A 21,420-nucleotide genomic window follows, 5' to 3' on the forward strand; every position below is an offset into this window, starting at 1 on the left:
TGCCTTGGCCAAATTACTTGATCATTTCCTAGTTTTATACTCCCAATGCCAATACGCCACCATTTTATCTCTCACAACATATCCTACTCCTGATGGGCCCGAATTCCCTATAGAAGCCTCGTCAAAATTTAGTTTTATCCACCTTTTTCTTGATTTGATCTATGTTATATTGTCCCAATGAGAAGAGGAAGGATAAACCCTAAAGGTCCATTAATGTGCAATTATTATTATTATTATATATTTTATCAATTATTAATAGTTTTGTTTATTCAATTTCTAGATCTAACAATGATTTTAGCGACAAGGTTTATGTACGTAGGTTAAATTAAATAGGATCCATGACAAGATGGCTACAAAGCAAGAAGAAAACATATGTAAAGGGAAACATCAATATAGACCAAAGAGAAGGATAGTTACAAATCTAAATAATGTAAAGTGAGGATTAAATACCCACAATCTTTTAAATTTGTAAATAGGGGAATGCCCCTATACTATTTTTCTATAGATTTGTGGACAAGTGTTCCTGGGCAAGACTAGAAGTTTTCTTGACTCTGTTCTTTCACACCAGTGCTTGTTTGAACAGAGGAATGATGCAAAACTTTATTAAATAATTATAAAATATTTGGCACGAGCCTTTTATCGATAAGAAAACAATTTTTTTAATAGTTTTGTATATATTTAGAAGGAGAAATAATATCCTTATATAATACTTCTACAAGAAAAAAAAAATCACTATTTTTTCAAAAATTTTAGAGTTGGATTGGAATAAATATCATATTCATTAAATGTTATATTTTAATTTGATTGAATGTGATGTTTGATTTGAATTTTGATGGTGGAGTTTATTGTACAATGTTTTAGATTGATCTACTAATGTATTGAAATCAACATTTTGGTCATACAATTGTCTCAATTTGTTAGATATAATTGAACTTGAATTTATTAGATGACACAAGCTTACAATCATAATGACGTAATAAGGTTTGAACTTTAGTAATGGAACACCACTTAACCATCACAACAAACCCCATAAATCACTTTTACATACTTAAATCTAATCTAAACTAATTAAAAAAATAAAATCTAAAATTTAAAATTGTTCATTAAAATAAATATTAATTAAATTATAATAAAATAAAACCATAAAATATATCTCACCATATATTAATAATAAACTTATTATAAATTAAAATATTTAAATACATCTAAAATATACAAAATTATTTGAGTAAATATTTTTATTTTGTTTTTTTCAATTAGTAAGAGGCCAGTGTTGTGATTAATTATTATTATTTATTAAGTGGGAGTAGATTTACCACTATATTATAGGCTCTTCCTATTTGAATAAATATTTATTCTTAGATTAATAATAATAAAATTGATCATAATATTAATTAAATAATACAGGTAAGCACAATCAGAGTTAATTTTTTCTCCAAAATTTGATTTGAAAGTTATAGGCAGGACTTTAATAATCAAGTATAAAAAGTAACTTTAATTTAAATATATTATTGAACTATTTTAATTAATATTTTTTTGGAGTGCATAACATTTTAACAAAATATTCTAAATTTATTTGAAATTCTATTGTCTATATTTCTTTGTATTCAATCTACCATCTTGAATATTATGATCATATTTTTAATGCACTTTTTCTATTTTTCAACATATTGACTTTATGTATCAATGATGTTGTTGCTTGTAATTTTTTAAAGTATATAATATTTTCATAAAACTCTAATTTCATTTGGAGCTCTAGGGTTCATATTTCTCTTTACATAGTCTAAGATCTTGAACTATTATTATCATGTTTTTATGCTCTATTTTGTATTTTTCACCACGTTGACTTTCTGGTATCTATGATGCTATTGCTTGTATTTTTTTAACATAATTCAATTAAGAAAATATATTTTGACCATTTAAAAAAAATTATATACACAAATCATGCTAAATCAAAATTTAAATTAAAGAAAAAAAGGAAGTTGTTTGCAAACAAGCAAGAAAATAAGATAATATGATCTAGAAAAGCACTCGAATCCAAAAATAAATGAAAGGAAAAAAGGAAGTTGTTTGCAAACAATAAACAAGAAAACAAGACAATACGATCTACATTATAAATAGAAAAAAACAAATGACATTAGAAAAATAATAGCAATGATCAATCTACATCAAACCACTCAAAAAATAGTACCAAAGGTTACAAATTTCCACTTGAATAGAACAAGAACCATTAATACATGACATTAGAGAAACAATTATAACCATGTGAAACAATTACACAATGACCAATCTTTACGGCATTACTCCAATCAATATAAATCCTTACCATTCTACTCCAATCAATAGATAAGATTAAATAAAAAGAAAAGGAAAAAATAGATAAAGATTAAATTAAATGATCCATCATCAAAATGAAGGTATGATCCGTCATTAGAAATTTCAATTCCTTTGTTCTTCCGCATTCTAATGATGGATCATATAGTATGATCCAAAAGGAAAAGAGAAAATAATTGTCTAATATAGATTGTAGAAATATATTGAACTTTAGATTAAAGTAATACAAAATTTCAATCCATCTTCAAAATTTCAATCCATCTTCAACCAGCATCTTAATAAAGGGGATGCTATAGGCAGCCAGGACCACTTGACCTATATTTTATTTCATTTCAATAAAATAAGGAAACAAATGTTTTACATTGGTCTTCAGCTTTTAAGTTTATCCCGATACTCATGTTTTGGAGTTGGCACCATTTTAATAATCGTTAATTGACAGGTATTTTCTTGTTCAAACTTTTCTGGTACGACAATAATTCATTTACCGAATAAGAAATGGAAACAAATTCGGGGGTTTTGTCCTGACGCTCCAAAATACATTTGCTTTCACCTGTCACGTAAAAGTCCAAAACAGGTCAAATTAATAAAAAAAAATCAAATTCCCTTGGTTTTGACCCCGCCTTTTTAACCAGCTGGGGTAAAAATGTTGGAAAGCTTCTCTCTCTTCACTTTCGGGCGTCATTTATCCACTCAATCAAACCCTTGCTTTGCACTGCAAGCGAGGGTTTGGCGCCACCACGGTTCGATTCCCCGCACCGTTATTTTTTAATACATCACATTAAGAGCATGAACAAGTAAGCCCAGGCAATCATGTAGCAATGGATTTGTGCGGGGCGCGGAGAAAGGAGACATTTTTCTATTCATGGAGGTCTGGCGTTCGAGTTTTGTCGCAGCGCTCGGAAACTGGAGGTGCACGTGTTCCAAGATCCCTTCTTTTCTTCCCATGGCTTGTGCCGTAATCCATTCATTATACAATTCTCTTCATTTTTGTTTTGAACTGAAATGGATCGCATCGTATATAGCTCTGCAAGCTATGCGAGGCTTCAATTTGTGCTCTTTGCTTTTGTTGCTCTGTTTTTTGCCCCGATCTGTGTGCTTCCAAGTGTTTTGAAGGAAGGTACGATCGCCAGTTCTTTGTAGGAATTTTTTCTGATGTATTTTTTTTTTTTTCCATTGATTTTGGCTTCTCAAATTTTATTTGCTAACACATTATGTAATTTTACTGACGTGATTTTTATTAGAATGGACATCCAGATGTGTATTTTAGCTTCAATTTCTTTCTATCTTCACGGGTTTTGTTGCCATTTTTCGTTTTGGTATCTTTAATTTTAGTTTCTCCTTCATTGCATATAGAAGCGAAGTTTTAATTTCTTTCTGTGTACGTTGATTTTTGTGCCATTTTAATATTTGAGTTTCTTTAACTTTTATATTTGATTTTTTCATACTTTCCACTGGCTTGGTGGCCGTTTGTTTTGTATATGTATGACATTTGGAAGTTTTTGTTTAATGTTCTTGGAATTCTGTTTTAAATTTTTGACATTCAGATCGTTTATTTTCAATTTCCTAACGTAAATTTTGTTTTCAATTTTTTTTTTGGACATTAAAAGGTCTAAGACTCAGTTTAGGCTCGTGTTCAGAAAATCTGTTGTCATTTTCAGATTTATTTTATTGACATTCAGAAGCTTTAGCGTTAAACACCTTTTCCACTTTTTACATAACACATCAATTTTATTTTGTTCCAGTTTCATTATAATGTTGTTCCCAGAATATTTGTATGGCTATATTTAGCATCAATTTCCATCTGCATTCCAAGGATTTCCTATTTCTAGTTATAATAGTGTTTCACAGTGGTAAATTCTATCGTCAGTTCTTCCCTTTTCAGATATATGATATTTAAACCCTTAGAATTTTTAGCTTCAATTTTCTCCTGTGTTCTGTTGCTGTAATAGCCATCATTTGTTTTTCTCAGGTATGCAGAAGTTCTACTCCTGTGAAATTCTTGTGTTCCACCTTATGCAATACTTATTTGAGATTATCTCTTTTGATGAAAAATATTGTCGCTTGTTTCTAGGAGTAATATATTTGGTTGTTTTTCTACTTGGTTCTCATTTCAAATTTTAAATGGCACCCAAGTTCATTATAGTTTTTTCCTGATATTATGTTCAGATGCTTTTAGCTTCATTCATCCTTTAATATATTGTCAATTTTTTTTAATTGTCATTCAGGAGTTTTAGCTTCAGTTTTTGTGACACTGTCAAGATTTTGTTGCTACTTTGGCTTTAATTTATTTCTTGTCAGCTTCAGAATAGTAATTTCAACTCATTTCTTTGGTTTGTGTATGTTGTCATATTTAGCATTAGTTCCTTAAGGTATTTGTTATTAATCTATTTTAATTTTTTTTTTTAGTCAGAAGTTGTTAGTGTCAATTTCTTCCTTCCCTTGGATGTTTTTTGTCATATTCTTGTCTCATATTTGTGTATTTGACCTCAGATAAGAGGTCATTTTGCATAGTGCTTTGCAAGTACATTTTTCTTTTTGCATTGTTTTTTGTTCCCAAATTAACGGACAAGTTCATTGTAATATTGTGCATTTTTTTAAAATTCAGAAATTTCTACCTTCAGTTTTTTTTTTTCATATTCAATTTTTTTAACCTCTCATATTCTTCCAGGTATTTTTGTTGCGTTGGTAGCTATTGTTGTCATTTCAACTTCAATTTTTCCTTATATTCTGTTTCCATTTTTAATTTAGTTTTTGACCGTCCAGAAATTTAGCTTTAGTTTGCTCCTGCATGGTATGGATTTTATTGTCATTTTTCTTTAGACATTTATTTATTTTTTAGCTTGAGTGTGAAACAAAGTAGTATTGTTATATTTTTGTGCTTTTGGTTGATTTATTTACATATGGTTAGACTTGACCTGTTTTGTTTCTTCTTCACATAAACCTCTTTGATAAGTACAACTGAACCAGAAAAAAGTCTGATGATTCATGTATTTTTATGAACTGCATGCAAAGCTACCTTGCAGATCATATTGATTTGTGTGTAAATTCTATTCACTAGAATTAGTAAGTTAGATTGGTTTGCATTTTTCTGGCAGTCATGAATTCTACTCTTGTCTAACTGTCCATCAGCATTCTAAAAAAATTGGAGATTTTGATTAGCTATGACTTTCTCAGTATTTATAATGAAATTGCTTGTTTATATTTTGAGGGATTGTAAGTATTCTTAATGCATGATATCTTGTAGGTGCTTATTTGATGCTTGCTGGAGCTGTAGGGCTAGTTTTTAACTACATTACATTTTTCTCTTGTTTATTGAATAACATGTGCTTAGTACGTCATTTTCTCTGTGTGACATTTTAATAGATTGGATGCATTTGATGTGTTTACATGAAAAATGTTCATCTTCTTCACTTTAGGGTACCAAATTAAACATCACTAATTTTATAACTTGTTTTTGAACGATTGCACAGAATTCTTTGTGAGTTATATAATTGAATGGGAAATAATATTTAATTGATGACCTTGGGAGACATTGTTAGCCCTGCGTGTTTCAGTAAGTTACAAAAGAATTTACATTTCATGTATAATTATATAATTGCTGTAAGTAGCCCAACTTCCTCTTGTACAGGAAACCTATCTTAGATGAGATATTTGTCTGACCCAATAATAATTATCTAATGATCAGTGTAAAGTGGAAACCGTAAAGTTCTTTTCTTGGAGGATATGGGAGTCTCCTAATATTTACATGTGATGGATTGGTTATAAATTTGTTAGATCGAGAGGCATGATTCATAGATTACCTCCATTTCATTCATGGAAGCTATTTCCATCAATCACTAAATTTAATGGTTTAATCTTTAGAATTTTTCCGCTGTGACACCTGTTTCCATGATACAGCAAAGTTTTGAAAGCCTTTATTTTTGTCTGGTAGTAATTATCTGTACTCTAAAACAACTGTTGAGCATGATTGTGAAAACATTTTTAATCCAATACATAATGATCAAGTTGCTTTTTGAATTTTTTCCAAGATGTTTGATATTGCTAGATTAATTCACGTTTGCATCTCTTGTTTTTTATTGCTAATTTATGACAGATTGTGATTGTAAATATCTCTGGCTTATTGTATTTTCTCAGAGATTCTTGTGCAAGATGATCTGTATGTTTATGTAGAGCTGTACAGGTCTGACTTTGTTATTGTGGACTTGAAAAACAGGTAGGCTAGAGATTTTGCTCTTATGTTCATGACAAAGGAGTTCAAGAGCAAAAAGGAATCTTGTGCACAGGGGGAAGGCTTTGGTTTACTGTATGGATAATGTATTTGTTGAGTGGATTGCACGAGTATGGACATTGTTGGGAGGAACAAACTGAAAATATTTCTAACTCGTTTGCTAAACTTCACCCACTTTTAATTATAAATGTGGAGCATGGGCTAAGAAATTCTGAGGTAGTAATTGCCCTTGCTATTAAAGGGAGATTATACTTAGATTCACGGAATGCCTTTTGATGATGGATGCATTAGTGTTTTAAATTTTAATGAAGAGTTCAGCTGCAAAGGAGATGATGGAACAGAAGAGGTCTCCTCCAATTTACGTGTCCTCAATCTCATCGTCATTTTTTTCAGAAGAAGCTTGTTTTCCTGTTGAGGTATGTATTCTGTGAACTTGATTATGGGCACTGTGTAAATATAATTGTTGTTAATGCTAGAAAATTACAATTGGTACCAATAGCACAATACCCGAGGGAGCTGCCTTATATGTCTTTGCACGATTTTTAAGGGTTTTTGATATTTTTACCAAGTTAGAAGATTTCAGTAATATACAACTGGTTTTTAAAAAAAAATTGCATCTGATTTTCCCCATTTCTTTTCCCTTGAGCTTCATTTTAGGTTTTTGATATTTCTCTCACAATTTCAGTCAGTCAAATAATAAATTTGCTCTCTGCTATTGAGGTGTCGACTCTAACTCCAGGCTGTATGATTTTGTTGGAGGCATGGCTGTCTGTCATCCTTTTTATGTTTAGCTATTATTTTACTTGGTGGTTTTGTCTAAATTCACCTGTTTAATAGTCTGGTTGTATTGTTATTGCAGAGAAAAGTGGGCTTTTGGAAGAAGGAAGCTGTTTCCAATGGCCATGGTTAGTTCTAAGTCAAAAAGTGTTAATTCTTCTTTTAGTTTTGGTTTTTAACTTCTAAACATAGTTTTTATTTTTCTTTTCTGCTTAAGCTATTCTAATTCATTTGACTTGGTTGCAAACATTTGTTTCCCATTTTAGAACTGGCAAAGATTAGTCTGTAGATTTTACAGTAAATGCAGTCTTCAGATTGATGGTTTATGTCATGACTTTTCTGACATTGCATTGCTTCAAACAAAGTGGCTTGAAAAATCTAAAGTAAGGATATGCTTTTGTTGTTTACAGTGGTATCTTATATGAAGGCAGATTCTAGGTACATATGTTCCAGAATTATTGTGCAGCTAGTAAAATAGTTTCATGGATGATGTATGAGATCTAACCATGTAGTGCATGCATCATTTTAAAATTTAAATAGACATCGAAAGTAATTTTCAAGCCAATCTTATTTAGGTGTGAAAGTGGTGATAAAATTCAAATGAACTAGAGCTGGGTAGGTTTCTAGCCTTTCCAGTTGCTCTTTATAAAACTGACACATCAATTAAGAAATTTTATTCAAACAAGCAAGGAAATTGGAATATTGAAGAAGATATTCGTGACAGAAAAATTTCTAAACGGAATTAAAGGTACTTAAGAAAGAGAAGAAAATGCTTCTCTAGTAGACCATTCTAAGGTATGACACGGTTGGGGATAATGCAGCAGGTTTTGCTAGCATACTCATTCAAAATGAAGAAACATTTTTTCTGGAAACTGCCAGATTTCTTAACTTTGAACTTTTTTTCTCAATTTAATATTCTTTAGAATAACAAATGTGTATTGAGAAAGTATGTGAATGATATGCTTGGACAAGATGATTCTGATAATGGAGCTTGTACGTACAAATTTCAATCCCAGCATCTTTGTTTATGTATTTCTAGTGATTGCAAACCATCTTTCAAACATCTCCTTTGCTAATGGTGTCTGGGAGTTCCTCACTAGTGTTGTTAGCTCTATTTGATATGTTGCTTTCGATTTGCTTATTAGTTTAATCAGTTTTACTTATGTTGCTTTAGAGACATTTTCTAGGGTGCAATTCACATTGTAAATATAACCTTATGAAAGCTCATACTCTTAATATTTAGGTGTGGCATGCAAACTGCTCAGATAATATTTGATAGTCTCATCTCTGGAGAAAAAAAAAACTTGTGTTTCAGATGTTCTTGATATTCTGAGATTACAAAAAAACACCTAATTGGTGAGAAAAAGTAATCACTTTTGTATCCTGCATAATTATCACATTTCTAGCAATTGGAGAGTTTAGAACAAATATTTCCTGTGTGAATTAATGGATGAAAAAAGTGACCGACCAATCTCAGATATTGGTTGCATAAGAATCAAATTAAATAATTTATGAAAATCTTGTTACAAGCTAGGGTTGCTGTTACACCAAAAGATTGACCTGTCAATGTCTGATATAACCACTAGACTTGTAGAACACAGGAGGGTGTTAAGCCATGTATCCTGAAGGAGAATGTTGGCAGTTAGTCTAACAATCCCCCCTCAGCGTTACCTGAGGAGATTCAAACTTGTGACAAAGCTCTGATACCATTTGTTACAAGTGACCTGTCAATGCCTGATACAACCATATGAGGCGGTTAAGCTATGTTGTGAATGCCGAAGGGGAATGTTGGCGGTTAGTCCAACAGATCTATCCTGACTTTGCAATAATAGGGAAACTGAGATCAAAGGAGCCAAATTTTGAGATACAAAGTGACCTACCAGTGTTACTTTGTATCATTGGTAATATGCTGATAGGCTGTAATCCCTATTAAATTTAAATGCCAAGAAGTGCAGTAACACAGAGAACAGAGATAACAGCTTCAAACTTTTCAGGAGGAAACTTGTTGACTTCAAGTCAGATAGATTAGGAGTTTGAATGTGCTCTATTTTCTATGTAGGTAAATTTACTTCACTATCTATTTGAGGTTTCCCTCCATACTGCCAAGTATTTTATTGTTCAGCCCAAATCATAATCTTTGCAAATATGCATAACAATATGTCTGAATTCTGGAAAGATGTAGTGTAGAATTTTGTATCTAAAATCTGAATTTTTGCACTGCAATCTTAATTTGAACCCTGCAATCTGCTAATAGTAGGAAATATATTTCATATATTTGCTGATTGTAAGGTTCATACATTAGCCAAAGAGAACCATTGTTTCATTGAAGATTGTAAATCTGGCTCCTTATTCTCTCTTGTTTAAGCAATCTACCTCATCTCAAAGACATTTGGATGGCTGGCTCTGGGGTGCATCTGCATTGCACTTACCAAGTCTAGCCAAGTTGGCTTGGTCCTGTATCCTACTGTTCTTCATATCACTGCCGTGTGGACTGGATCAACGATCATCATCTCCCTAACTGTTTCAATGTCAAGATAGGAACTGAAGTACTGGGATCTTGTCTGTGGTTTGGGGCACTTCCCAGAAAAATCCCTCATCCTGGGGTTGCAGATGTCTCACGAGTCATAATCATATACTTGTGACAAAAATATCTCTTTAAAATAGTGAGACTGCTTGTGGAGTTCTTATAAATGTTAGATAAATTGGATAGGTTTATCCTTCGGTGGTAATAACTTGAATAATGAGTTTTAAAATATGCATGTATCTTTCTTTTCTTTGCATAAAATTTATGGCATTTACGTTTTCTCTTTTGTCCTACTATCCGGTTGAAGAGACTGGTAAAGTCTGATGAAACATGTGCTGATTTTTGTCCCTTGACCATTTACTCGTTCTGCCAGCTATCTATGGCAGATTGGGTCTCCTCTTTTGTAAGTTTAGCAGTCCTCTATGTATTTGGTTTCTTTGTGTGCTGTTGTGTTTGGTTTAACATCGCAGCTTATTCTAGGCCCTAGGGAATTCTATGGACCTCTGGTGTAGTTTAGGTAACCAAATCCTGAAGTTTCTACCCTTTCATCAGTTGTTCCAAAAGTAGATATTTTGCTGGCGCCAAGGTTGATGGTGGTGATTTTAGTGGTGAAGGGCCGAACGCATAAGTTTTACATTGTTGGTTTTGGTGTTAGATTCTAGGCAGATACTGCCAAGCCAATTTGTTTATCTTTATGTCATACTTTTTACTACTTTTTGCCTCAAAAGAATAACTGAGGTTCGAATTGAGTTTCTGTTGTTTCTAACTGATAGGTTTTTTTCTTTGATCCAAAGTCGAAATCCATTGCAGTTTATGGAGCAGTAGGATAAACTTCAGATACTTACAGATAATTATTAGTTTTCAAAGAATGGTAATAAAATTCAGATCACTTGGAAATAAAAATCTGCTACTTCAATAATCTATCAAATTATTTGTTTCATTTTAGCATTTTGCATGGAGTAGCAGCCCTGCACTTGTAAGAACTCTTTGTGTTACATTGGAAATTCACATGGACACATAATAAATTTTTCTATTTCCTTTTTCAGGGCTAGATTCTCATGCAACAATGTCAGTTGAGGCAGGTAGCAGGCCAAATATATCATCTTCTCTAGATAAGTTTGGGAAACAAACAAATGCGTTTCAGATAAAACCTTCAGCAATTCCTATGGATTGTTTTTGGGAACCTCCAAGAGCAAAGGCTTCTTTTGATTCGAGGTTTGTTGGGCCTTACCAAAAAGCAGGCTTGTCTCCTGTCACGTGGAGCAATGCTGACCGGGCATTAGGAACAGGAGAAAAGAACTATATGCAATTTACATCTCTAATTAAAGAGAGTGTTGACAAATTAGATTCTAACAAGATTAATAGCGGAAATAGCCAGTTTTCAAGCTCATTTTCTGAAATGTTTGAGAAAAAATGTAAGTAATTTTTTTCGTTAAATAGCTTATCTATCACTTCTTAAAGTTTCTAGTTTTAGGTGTAATCATGCATTTTCCAGTACTTTTAGGGTCAGTAGATTACTGTGAATTTTGTCTTATGTCTCCATTCGAAAAATGTCACTACTGTTTTGAAGCTAAATGATATTTACACTGCTTCTAATATGACCAATCTCCTTTCTGTGGCCTCGGAATTAATATCTCTACAACCACAGCTTTTGCTGATTTTATTTTTAATTTGTGCATTTTATGTTATTGGCTTTCTTTATTGAGACAGAATGCATAAATTTTTGCAATTGATTTACTGTAAATTTGATTTTTGCTGCAGTAAAGTTATCGTCTCACAATTCTGTTCCTGATCATTTTGTTGATACTTCTCTAACTCAACTGGATGAGGATGAGCTTTTTGAATCACTTGAGGAGTTGGAGTCACATACCATAGGGAACCTACTTCCTGATGATGACGAATTATTGTCTGGTGTTGTCGATGAGGTTGATTACATTTCCCAACCTAACAATGGAGAGGAAAATGAAGATTTTGATTTGTTTAGCAGTGTGGGTGGCATGGAGCTAGAAGCAGACATCCTTGATGGCTCCACTGGCTATTCAAATAATAAAAATGCAGATGCATTTGTTGGGGTCTCTTCTTCTCAGCAAGGAGGACCAAATGGTGCTGCTGCTGGGGAGCATCCTTATGGGGAACACCCTTCAAGAACACTTTTTGTAAGAAATATTAACAGCAATGTGGAGGATAGTGAACTGCGGGACCTTTTTGAAGTACATATCTGTTATCCATAACATGATTTTGTTGAATTGCTTTTAAAGATACATAATTCTCAGTAGTGGTCTACTTTATATATTGGAAAATAAAATTGTTTTCTTGAGACTAGAAATTTTCTTGAGACTAGAACAGTTTGGATGCTCATGTAAACACTTATTTTGTGCTTTACTGCTGTTCAAAATTTGGTTTATAAATTGATAATAGTAGGTCTCATTATTATGAAAAATGTGATAATGTACTGAAATGATTTATTTTAATTGTTTGTCTAATTGTGTTTGTTTGCTTGTATCTTCTTTAGCAATATGGAGCCATACGTACACTTTATACTGCTTGCAAACACCGTGGATTTGTGATGATATCCTATTATGACATAAGGTCAGCACGCAGTGCTATGAGAGCACTACAGAACAAACCATTGCGGCGAAGGAAATTAGACATACACTTTTCAATCCCTAAGGTATGAGAGATGTATCATATTTTTTGCATATGTTTTGGATTATCAATTTACTGTTTTTATAGGGTGTGACCTGGGCTTTCCTATTGTCAAAGATTGTTTATTGGCTATTTGCTTTCTCCTGCCAGTGTACTCTTTGATTGATTCGTCGCATTTTGTTTAAGATTGGCACCATTATATGGGTGGTTGAGAAGTGTTAAGCTTGAAGTATTGCCTTTTGCCATAATGGTATTGTACTAGTTATGCCATGTATTATAGATTACCCTGGAGGCTGCACAACCTGTTTTTCCTTTCCCAAGATCTAGATGATCTCCTTTATCTAGTTCAAGTTCTTTAAGATTCAAATTGAATTCATTTCATTTAGTCTCAGCTCTCCACCTCTGGATATATGGTTGCTTAAATAGAACATGTTACATTTATTTAACTGGCTTGATGAAACAAGTTTTTTGACTTTTGAAACCAAAGAATATGAGAAAGGAAAATTAAAATATCTAGCTAATCAATACATTAGTGTTTGCTATGTGTCGTTTGCATTTTTTTATGGTTAAATATTGTTCATTGCCATGCTATTTTCTCTGGCTCATGTTCTTTTGAATTTTATTGATTCCTCACATTGTGTTTCAGATTTACCTCCTCTGTATGAGTGGGTCAGAAATGCAAAATTGATGTATTCCTTTTTGCTCTATTTGCTATGGTTAACTTGTGTTATGTACTCTAGGTTACAAGCTGCTTTTTCATACTCAAGCACTTAATTGTTTGTCTCCTATATAGTTCACATGCTTCATATTTATATTCATTACACACAGTCTCCATTAACCCCCCGTACGTAGTTGCTTAGATGCAAACAATTACATTAATATTAATTGGTTTAATGAAAAAAACTATTTGAGAGCAGAACTGTAGAATTTGAGAAAGGAACTTAAGGTATCCAATTTTTAGGATTTCAAAAGACCAATTTCATTGAATGCCCAGTTCTGTTTAGATGGCTTAGTTGAACTTTTCATCAAATGGTAGTGTGTTACAATTACTGGGAATAATAGTATGTGTTTCATGATTCATGTCCATTCTTTTTAAAATCATATTGTGTAGCATTCCGATTGATCTTGCCTTGACAGGTTTAATTGAAGTGAGTGTATTTATGCATTGCATTTTTAAAGAAAATTTTGGAGTAATTATCTTTACTTATATTAACACTGTTTGACTGGATTTCGGCTGCATTTTTTTTAACAGGATAACCCATCAGACAAAGATATAAATCAAGGTACACTTGTGGTTTTCAATCTTGATCCTTCTGTTTCGAATGACGATCTCCGACAAATATTTGGTGTTTATGGTGAAGTCAAAGAGGTGAGGTGGCCAAGATGCTCAGAGCAGAACCATTAATCACCAGATTTCTATTGATAATTTTTAATGGCGTATAATACATTTGTCTACAAACTAAATTAGTAGTAAGAGATGAATATGTATTTGCTGGTGGATTGTCAGTAAATGATAATATTCAAAAGCTTCATGTTTCTTTACTGACTAATTGGAGATGCTTTTAACAGATCCGAGAAACTCCACACAAGCGTCACCATAAATTTATAGAGTTCTATGATGTTAGGGCAGCAGAAGCTGCCTTACGCGCTTTGAATAGGAGTGATATTGCTGGCAAGAGAATAAAGCTAGAACCAAGTCGTCCTGGTGGTGCTAGACGGTAGTATTATCAGAACAATCGTCACTTCTTACATAGAAACTGTTTTTTGAATTTTTCTGTTCTTTTATTCGTGTATTATGATCTACAAGGATTCTCTTTTTGATTTTATGCCAAAACTTTCCAGCTTTCAAATTGTTTTTGGTGTGATGTCTAATTTCAAAAAAAAGGCCACAGGCAGTGATGGACCCTGAATATTGTATTTGGAAGTAAGTCATGAGGTGAATCTGGACAAAAAGTTTTGCTATCTTTGATCTTCTTTGTTAAACTCTTTAACAGGTTAACATTTGAAATAAAAGCACAAACTCTTGAATGAGATGCATTCTGTATCTGGAGTATAACTTACGCATTGCTAACATCAACATGTTATAGAATTGCTTTTATGTGTCAGATATAATAAGGATTAAGGGGTGTCTTGTTTTTTTTTAGTGAATCAGCTTCTATATACTAAAGAAAAGAGTTAGAAATATGGCAGTATATCAACTCTCTTAATACACATTATAGCTCAAGAGCAGGCATTATAATATATTGGTTTCTATTTTCAGGCCTTGTTATAAACATCTGTTTTAATAAAAAATTGTGCTGGTGGAGTACAAGCTTTTGCTTCCTTGCAACTTTCAGGCTGCTTAAAGCATGACATTTCTTTTCTACCTAAACTTAATGGCGCTTGAAACTATCTTACAGTACATAAGTACATTAGTTTTCCAGGGAAACAGGAGCATGCATTTTTTAGTTGCCCCTGTAGAAGTGAACGGACAGTGAATTTACCTTTCCATTTAGAATTGTTGGATTTTACGTTTATGTGATAAAAAGAGTCCATGTATGCTTACCACTGTACCTGTCTGCAGTGATTTCATATGTCAGTTGTTCACTGGCTTTACCCTGAAACAAACATGCCATTTTATCATCTGACTGTGACATGCTTTGATTGGACCCGTGAAAATTCCATATAAAAGTGCAAGAAAAAATATAAGCATTTTCCAGATAAATGACAAATTTATGTTTACTTTTCTCTGATATTTGTGAATTCAGTTTCTTCATCAAAGAATGTCCTGGAAGAATTATCCAAGCTTTTTCTTTCCTTTAGAAAATTGTTCCATTTAATTTGTCTAAGGACATCATTACTCAGATCTTATGAATGCTTGAAATTTGAAATTTTTACTACAGAATTTTTAATATTAAGAAGACTCAATCGGATTCAGTTGCCAGAGAAAATTGATCCTGGATTAAAATTTCCTTTCTGTTATTACTAACTGAATGCACACATTTTTCATATTTTGTTTTTTACCTATAGAAAGATGCAGATAATATATACTATATAACAGTATCAAAGCTAGCTAAGTATTTAAAATTATTAAACACTCAATGCCAATGAGTGTCTGTGTTAGAAGATATATTGAACTCTGTATTAGATTTTGATGCAAGCCATTCAAATGGACCAAGCCTAAACCAATGCCGAATGGACAAGATTATGAAAAACTTAGCAAAACAATGAAGGAGATGGGCTTAAAGGCATTGTAATCCTTCCACCTCTCCATCAACATAGAAGATTCAAAAAGAAAATTTACAAACTGTCATATCAAGTTTGATTCAATTTTTTTTGAAGAAAAATCACACAAACAACTTTCAAATTTGTGGAAAGAATAATATTTCAACAGTTATTGTACTCCCCAGGGAATTATCTCTTAAATTGTATGATATTGTATATACCAGAGGTGAGGTTAATAATTGCCCACATATGCTTGAACGAAACAAAAAAAATGCTATGGAAGGCCCCTTCATTATGAATTCAAATTGTAATCACACTTTAGAAGCCCGAGATGATAGTTAGCACATTGTGAGCTGACAAATCTATATCTGGACAATAGGAAATTCAGTTGGGAAGTTTCTGAACCTATCAGCGAAGTATCTAATACTCGTTGATGAATAAGATCTACAGCCTTACATTTAATAACTTTTGTTCCCAAAAAAACTCAAAGATTTGGAGAATGTCATTTGCTTTCAAAATGGTGAATTCCAAATGACACCTCAATAAACAAAGTGAGACTTTAACAATGATGGCCATATGGAGAATATGTAGCTTGTATTTAGCAAGGAGGAGAATTGAGAGAAAAACAAATAACCAAAAAAAGAAAAAGAAAAAGAGGCGAAATACACCAGTTGCAGAGGTCTTTTCATGAGGGGATGTGGAATAAGAAACAAGAATGGAATCAATTAAAGATATCAGGTTTCCAATAAAGATTATTTGTCAAGTTTCTACGTAGATTGTGTAAGAATTTTTTTCATCAACATTTCGGATCACACTTCGCGATCCATCATCAGGATAGTAGAGAGCATAAGGAGATCATAAAATTATGCTCTTTGCTATCATCCTGATGATGGATCACAGAGTGTGATCCAAAACCTTGATGAAAAATAATTCTTACACAATCTACCCGGAACTTGACAAATAAAGAACAGAATCAACTCAACCAAACTAAATGGTAGTTTGCAAAGTTAAGAGTAACCAATCCTCAAAAGTTAGTTGGTTCTTGATAGAGGAACTGTTCAGGAGCTTTTGACCTGAGAACTAAGATCTTGTCAGCCAAAGCAACAAGCTTACAAAGTTTAAGCTTGGAAACACCCAAGATAATCATTAGGATACAGGCAGCTAATTTAAAATAAAAATCTAATTGTCATTAGGAACCTACTGCCATTAAACAGACATTCTAGGAACTGTGTCCTTTAATTTCATTAGGTAGAGAGCTTTATTTTTATGCTTGCAACCTCTTAAAACAGCTAGTATTAAAAATTCGAAAAACTTGAATTAAAGAACAGACCAACTCTTAAGCCATACAAAAGCATGAAAGAAAAGAATAGACGAATAATACTGAGGCATAGAACCTTATTAATTTGTGTTTGCTGCAACAGCTTTTTTCCCTTTCTGAGAAGATTGGCACAATGAGGCTAATACTTTTAAGGTTATCCTTTAAAGTGATGCTCTCGTAGGTGCCATTGAGGAAACCTGTGTGTAAATCTATGAATTATCTCCATTTTAGAATTCTCTGAGAACAACTTTCATTAATGTTAAATGCCTAGAAACATCGTATCGTTTTATGTAATAGATTGAACTGTTTTGGTTCAAAGTTCATATTGTGCAAAACTGAGTTGAGGCATAAGGTTTGCTGGAGTGTTGCATTTGGCAATGCAGCTGTCATTTATTGGAATGGGGCCCACTCAGTTGTATGAATAGTTAAGGTTCAAACTCTTATCCTGCTATATATAGAGATTTCCTCATTCTTTGTATAATCTATTTTTAATATTATTACTTTCACCTTTTGGAGAAGTTAGTTCTCTATAATTGCTCTGTATGTGTAGGCATCTCCAATCGTCCAATGTTTTTAGAATTAGAATTAGTTGTCATCCATGGGTCATTTGTTAAGGTTTGAAATGTTTTTTCTCATGATGCTAATTCTGAACAAGTTCTATATTTTTCTCAACAGTTTGATGCAGCAATTGTGTCAAGAGTTGGAGCAAGAAGAAGCTCTTCCACAGCGGCAGCAGGGAGCTACCTCCTTGAACAATTCACCATCAGGTTTTTAACTGATTAGTTCCAAAGACGCTAGTTCTTCACAATTTACAAAAAGCTGTATTGTTTGTTGAATTAGTGAGAAGAATCACCAAATTTAGATATTTATTCTTCAATATTGTTGTAGGGCCAAATCCTCATTGGGGTATGTCGAGCTGTTCTGTTGATAGTGGAGCCACACAGACTTTGCAATCTAACAATCGTGTCTCCCTAAGTTTATTCATGGAGAATTCATTACATGGGGCACCGTCAAGTATTCCCCACAATTTGTCTTCTCCCATTAGAGTTGCAGCTATAGGGAACCATACAGGCCAAGTTGTGCAAGGAGAGCCTGTTCATTCATTGGGTAATATTAGTCTTGGAATACATCGATTGCCAACTTATCATCACCAGTCACTTCCTGAATACAGTAATGGTGTTGTCAGTGGTCTTCCTTACAGTCCATCTGGTTCAGTCTCCACAGTGTCAGCAGGCATGGCATCAAGACCTGAAACGATTGAAGGCAGGCATCTGCAGAGAGTTGCTTCAAATAATATGAATAACATGCCTTTTGATCATAGCGATGGTGGTGAGTACAGCATTGAATACCTGGCTTGTTCACTCAAGTTAAATACAATTTTGAGTTAAAACAGGGCTTTGGCTTGTTCACTCAAGCTAAATACAAATTTGAGTTAAAGCAGAGGCTCTCTTATTTGCTTCATTTCTTGTTGATATTGATTAATTTGACAATCTGCTGGCAGTTTTTGGAGTAGCAGCAAACGGTTCTTTTCTAAATGCACATTCAAGCCCAAGTGGAAGCAGTCCTTTACCTGGTCACCAATTTGTTTGGGGGAATTCTAATTCTTACCATCATCATCCACACAGTTCAATTGTGTGGTCAGCTTCATCTTCATTTGCACCTGGACTGCCTGTAAGGCCACAACCACAGCCACAAGCACATGGTTTTCCTGGTAGTCAGGGTCATCTAATCAATGCAGTGTTACCCTCACATCATCACCATGTTGGTTCGGCTCCTATTACTGATTTTTCATTACTAGACAGACGACATGGATATATTGGAGATTCTCAAGATACTTCTCTTTTCCGTCCTGGGTCGCTTGGAGCTGTTGGATTGTCCGGTGCACATGGTTTGCATCCTCTACAACTTGGTGCTCACACTCTCATGTCTCAGATGGCTGCCAACAGTGTTGTAGATCCTGGCGTTTCTTCACCAAACTTGGGAGCAATGCCTTCTCAGCAAAGATGCCACCTATTTCCTAGTAATGGCTCATTAATGTCTTTACCTGGATCCTTAGAAAATGGCAATGATCGTGGAAGGAACCGCAGGACTGATAGCAATGCCAATCAAATTGATAATAAAAAACAATATCAACTTGACATTGATCGCATATTGCGTGGAGAAGACACCAGGACAACGCTAATGATCAAGAACATTCCTAATAAGTAAGTCACATATTAATGTCATAAGTATTAGAAGGTAGTTTTTATAGGTTTTTGAGAAGCAACTCTTGGAGAATCTTCATTTTGGGTAAACTAAGAAATGGTGAGAACTTATCTACAGGTACACATCAAAGATGCTGTTAGCTGCTATAGATGAACATCATCGGGGAACATATGATTTCATTTACTTACCCATTGACTTCAAGGTAAGACTTTAAGATCAATTTCTTTTGTCTGGTTTAAATGCTCTTAGCTTGTGTCATTAGAGTCTTTTATCATTTGTTATTCGTAGTAGTTCGAGATGCTGATGATGGGTGCTTTATGTTATCATTGGATGTGCCTGATTACTCACACTTGGAAATTTTACAGAACAAGTGTAATGTTGGCTACTCATTTATCAACATGATCAGTCCATCACAGATTGTACCATTCTTTCAGGTTGCTATCTCCTTTATTTTTCCTAAAAGTCTTTTTGTTTTCAAACGCCTTTCTAGTTCTGCAAATTTTGCTAGATAGGCCATAGTGAAGTGTGATCTTTATGCAAATGAGCACGGCCACATTCATTGCGGTGCTTTCAGAGATGTTCATACATGTATTGCTGGATAAAGGGGAGCTGCAAAGTTTAGCTTTGCAAACTAAATATGTCATTTTGTAGGTATTGATGCTGATATTTGGTATTCTGCAGGCTTTTAATGGTAAGAAGTGGGAAAAATTCAATAGTGAAAAAGTTGCATCTCTTGCATATGCTCGAATACAGGGGAAAGCTGCTCTCATAGCACATTTCCAGAATTCAAGCTTGATGAATGAGGACAAACGTTGTCGCCCTATTCTTTTCCATTCAGATGGTCCAAATGTAGGTGACCAGGTAAGCTTATCATTCAAGTGCTAAATGAACATTTTGATAGTGGCACCAAATTGAACGTTGATGTGGTTAGGATCACACCTGTGCTGTGTGTTTATGATTTTTGGTTTGATGATTGCTGACCTTGGATTCTGGTCATTCTAGGAACCATTTCCTATCGGAGTCAATGTACGTACAAGGCCTGGTAAAAATCGAACGAACAATTGTGGGAGTCCTCAAGGTAGCCCTACCAATAGTGGGAATGGCGATGAGTGCACTCATGGAGTTGAATCATCGCAAAGTTATTTTGAAAAGGATGGAGAATGATCAGTCTGGTTTTATGGTTACCCATTATCTGAATTTGATGCTTACAGGAGTGACACTATCAGTAATGGACCAGTCATTTATTTAAGCAGTACAAACATCTGTTACATCAGAAGGGGTCGGACTCAGTAATAATTCTTGTTGCTGACCGTTGGGTGCAGCCCCAAACATTTTGTTTCCTTTTTGTCCTATAGGAACCTAAAATAGTCATTTTTGGAGTATTTACTTTCTTGACGCTATCTAAGTGCAAAGCCAAATTTGCTTCTGCGGTGGTCTGTAAAAAGTGTTTTTTGAGTGTAGTTATTTGCTTTACAAGCAAAGAGTAATCCAGGCTAGTTAACAGTTGAAAGATGATGAGGCTGTTCTTTTAGCTGACTAAGCCTGTGGCGCATAATGAAATGTACAGGAGAGCTGAGTTTGAACAGTTCATTTTGATTCCCAAGGATGTTGTCATTGAGAGAGGCTATAATCTGTAGCTCATTCTAAGCGTGTACTGAGCTTGGAATTCCCATTTTGGTTGAGAGCAACATTTGAGTTGTATTATGCAGGCTCATTTATCAGAACTTTGTATTGTTGAAATTATTGGGTTTAAATTGCATGGGACTAGGGAGAAAATATTTTAATTTGGAGAGATTGGAGAATACTCCGTCCTCAGTTGTTTGTGTTGGCAAGTATTAAATGGTTCACTTGTCTTCATTTTGTTGAACTTGAAACTGTTCCATAGTTTTCATTTGTTTTGGGTATTGTTTTTTAAACTTTTTTTAAGCACCAAGATCTTGAGTATCATTGATTTTAGATGATTTAGCTAACATGCTTTAGTCCTCTCCAAGGGCACTAGTTTCGTGATATTATTGAAACCCTTATGAAATTAAGCAATTTTATTGGGCTGGTAACAGTTTTTCTTGAACTATCATGTAGTCTATTTGAAGCTGTGTATACTATCTGGTTTAATAAGCAATATTTCATTTTCTGTGAGTGACCAAGATAATGTGAAAAGAGGTATGCTTGTGGCCCTGGTTTGAC

At 33.7% G+C, this 21,420-nt stretch overlaps 1 protein-coding gene across 1 annotated transcript; it reads left to right on the forward strand.

The window, feature by feature from the left end:
- Window positions 1-2,908: 2,908 nt before the first annotated feature.
- Window positions 2,909-21,103, forward strand: LOC149539808 (protein MEI2-like 4). Its single transcript, XM_089801004.1, has 15 exons — window positions 2,909-3,243; window positions 6,548-6,978; window positions 7,422-7,467; window positions 10,910-11,278; window positions 11,625-12,073; window positions 12,376-12,534; window positions 13,762-13,878; window positions 14,079-14,227; window positions 17,707-17,798; window positions 17,920-18,360; window positions 18,533-19,235; window positions 19,354-19,438; window positions 19,602-19,670; window positions 19,918-20,097; window positions 20,239-21,103. Exons 2-15 carry the CDS (start codon window positions 6,868-6,870, stop codon window positions 20,398-20,400), a joined length of 3,132 nt encoding a protein of 1,043 aa, XP_089657130.1. The 5' UTR covers window positions 2,909-3,243; window positions 6,548-6,867; the 3' UTR covers window positions 20,401-21,103.
- The last annotated feature ends 317 nt before the right edge of the window (window positions 21,104-21,420 follow it).

This window comes from Cupressus sempervirens, chromosome 9 (assembly GCF_028749045.1).
Source record: "Cupressus sempervirens isolate cs-2001-9-10 chromosome 9, ASM2874904v1, whole genome shotgun sequence".
Lineage (NCBI taxonomy): Eukaryota > Viridiplantae > Streptophyta > Pinopsida > Cupressales > Cupressaceae > Cupressus > Cupressus sempervirens.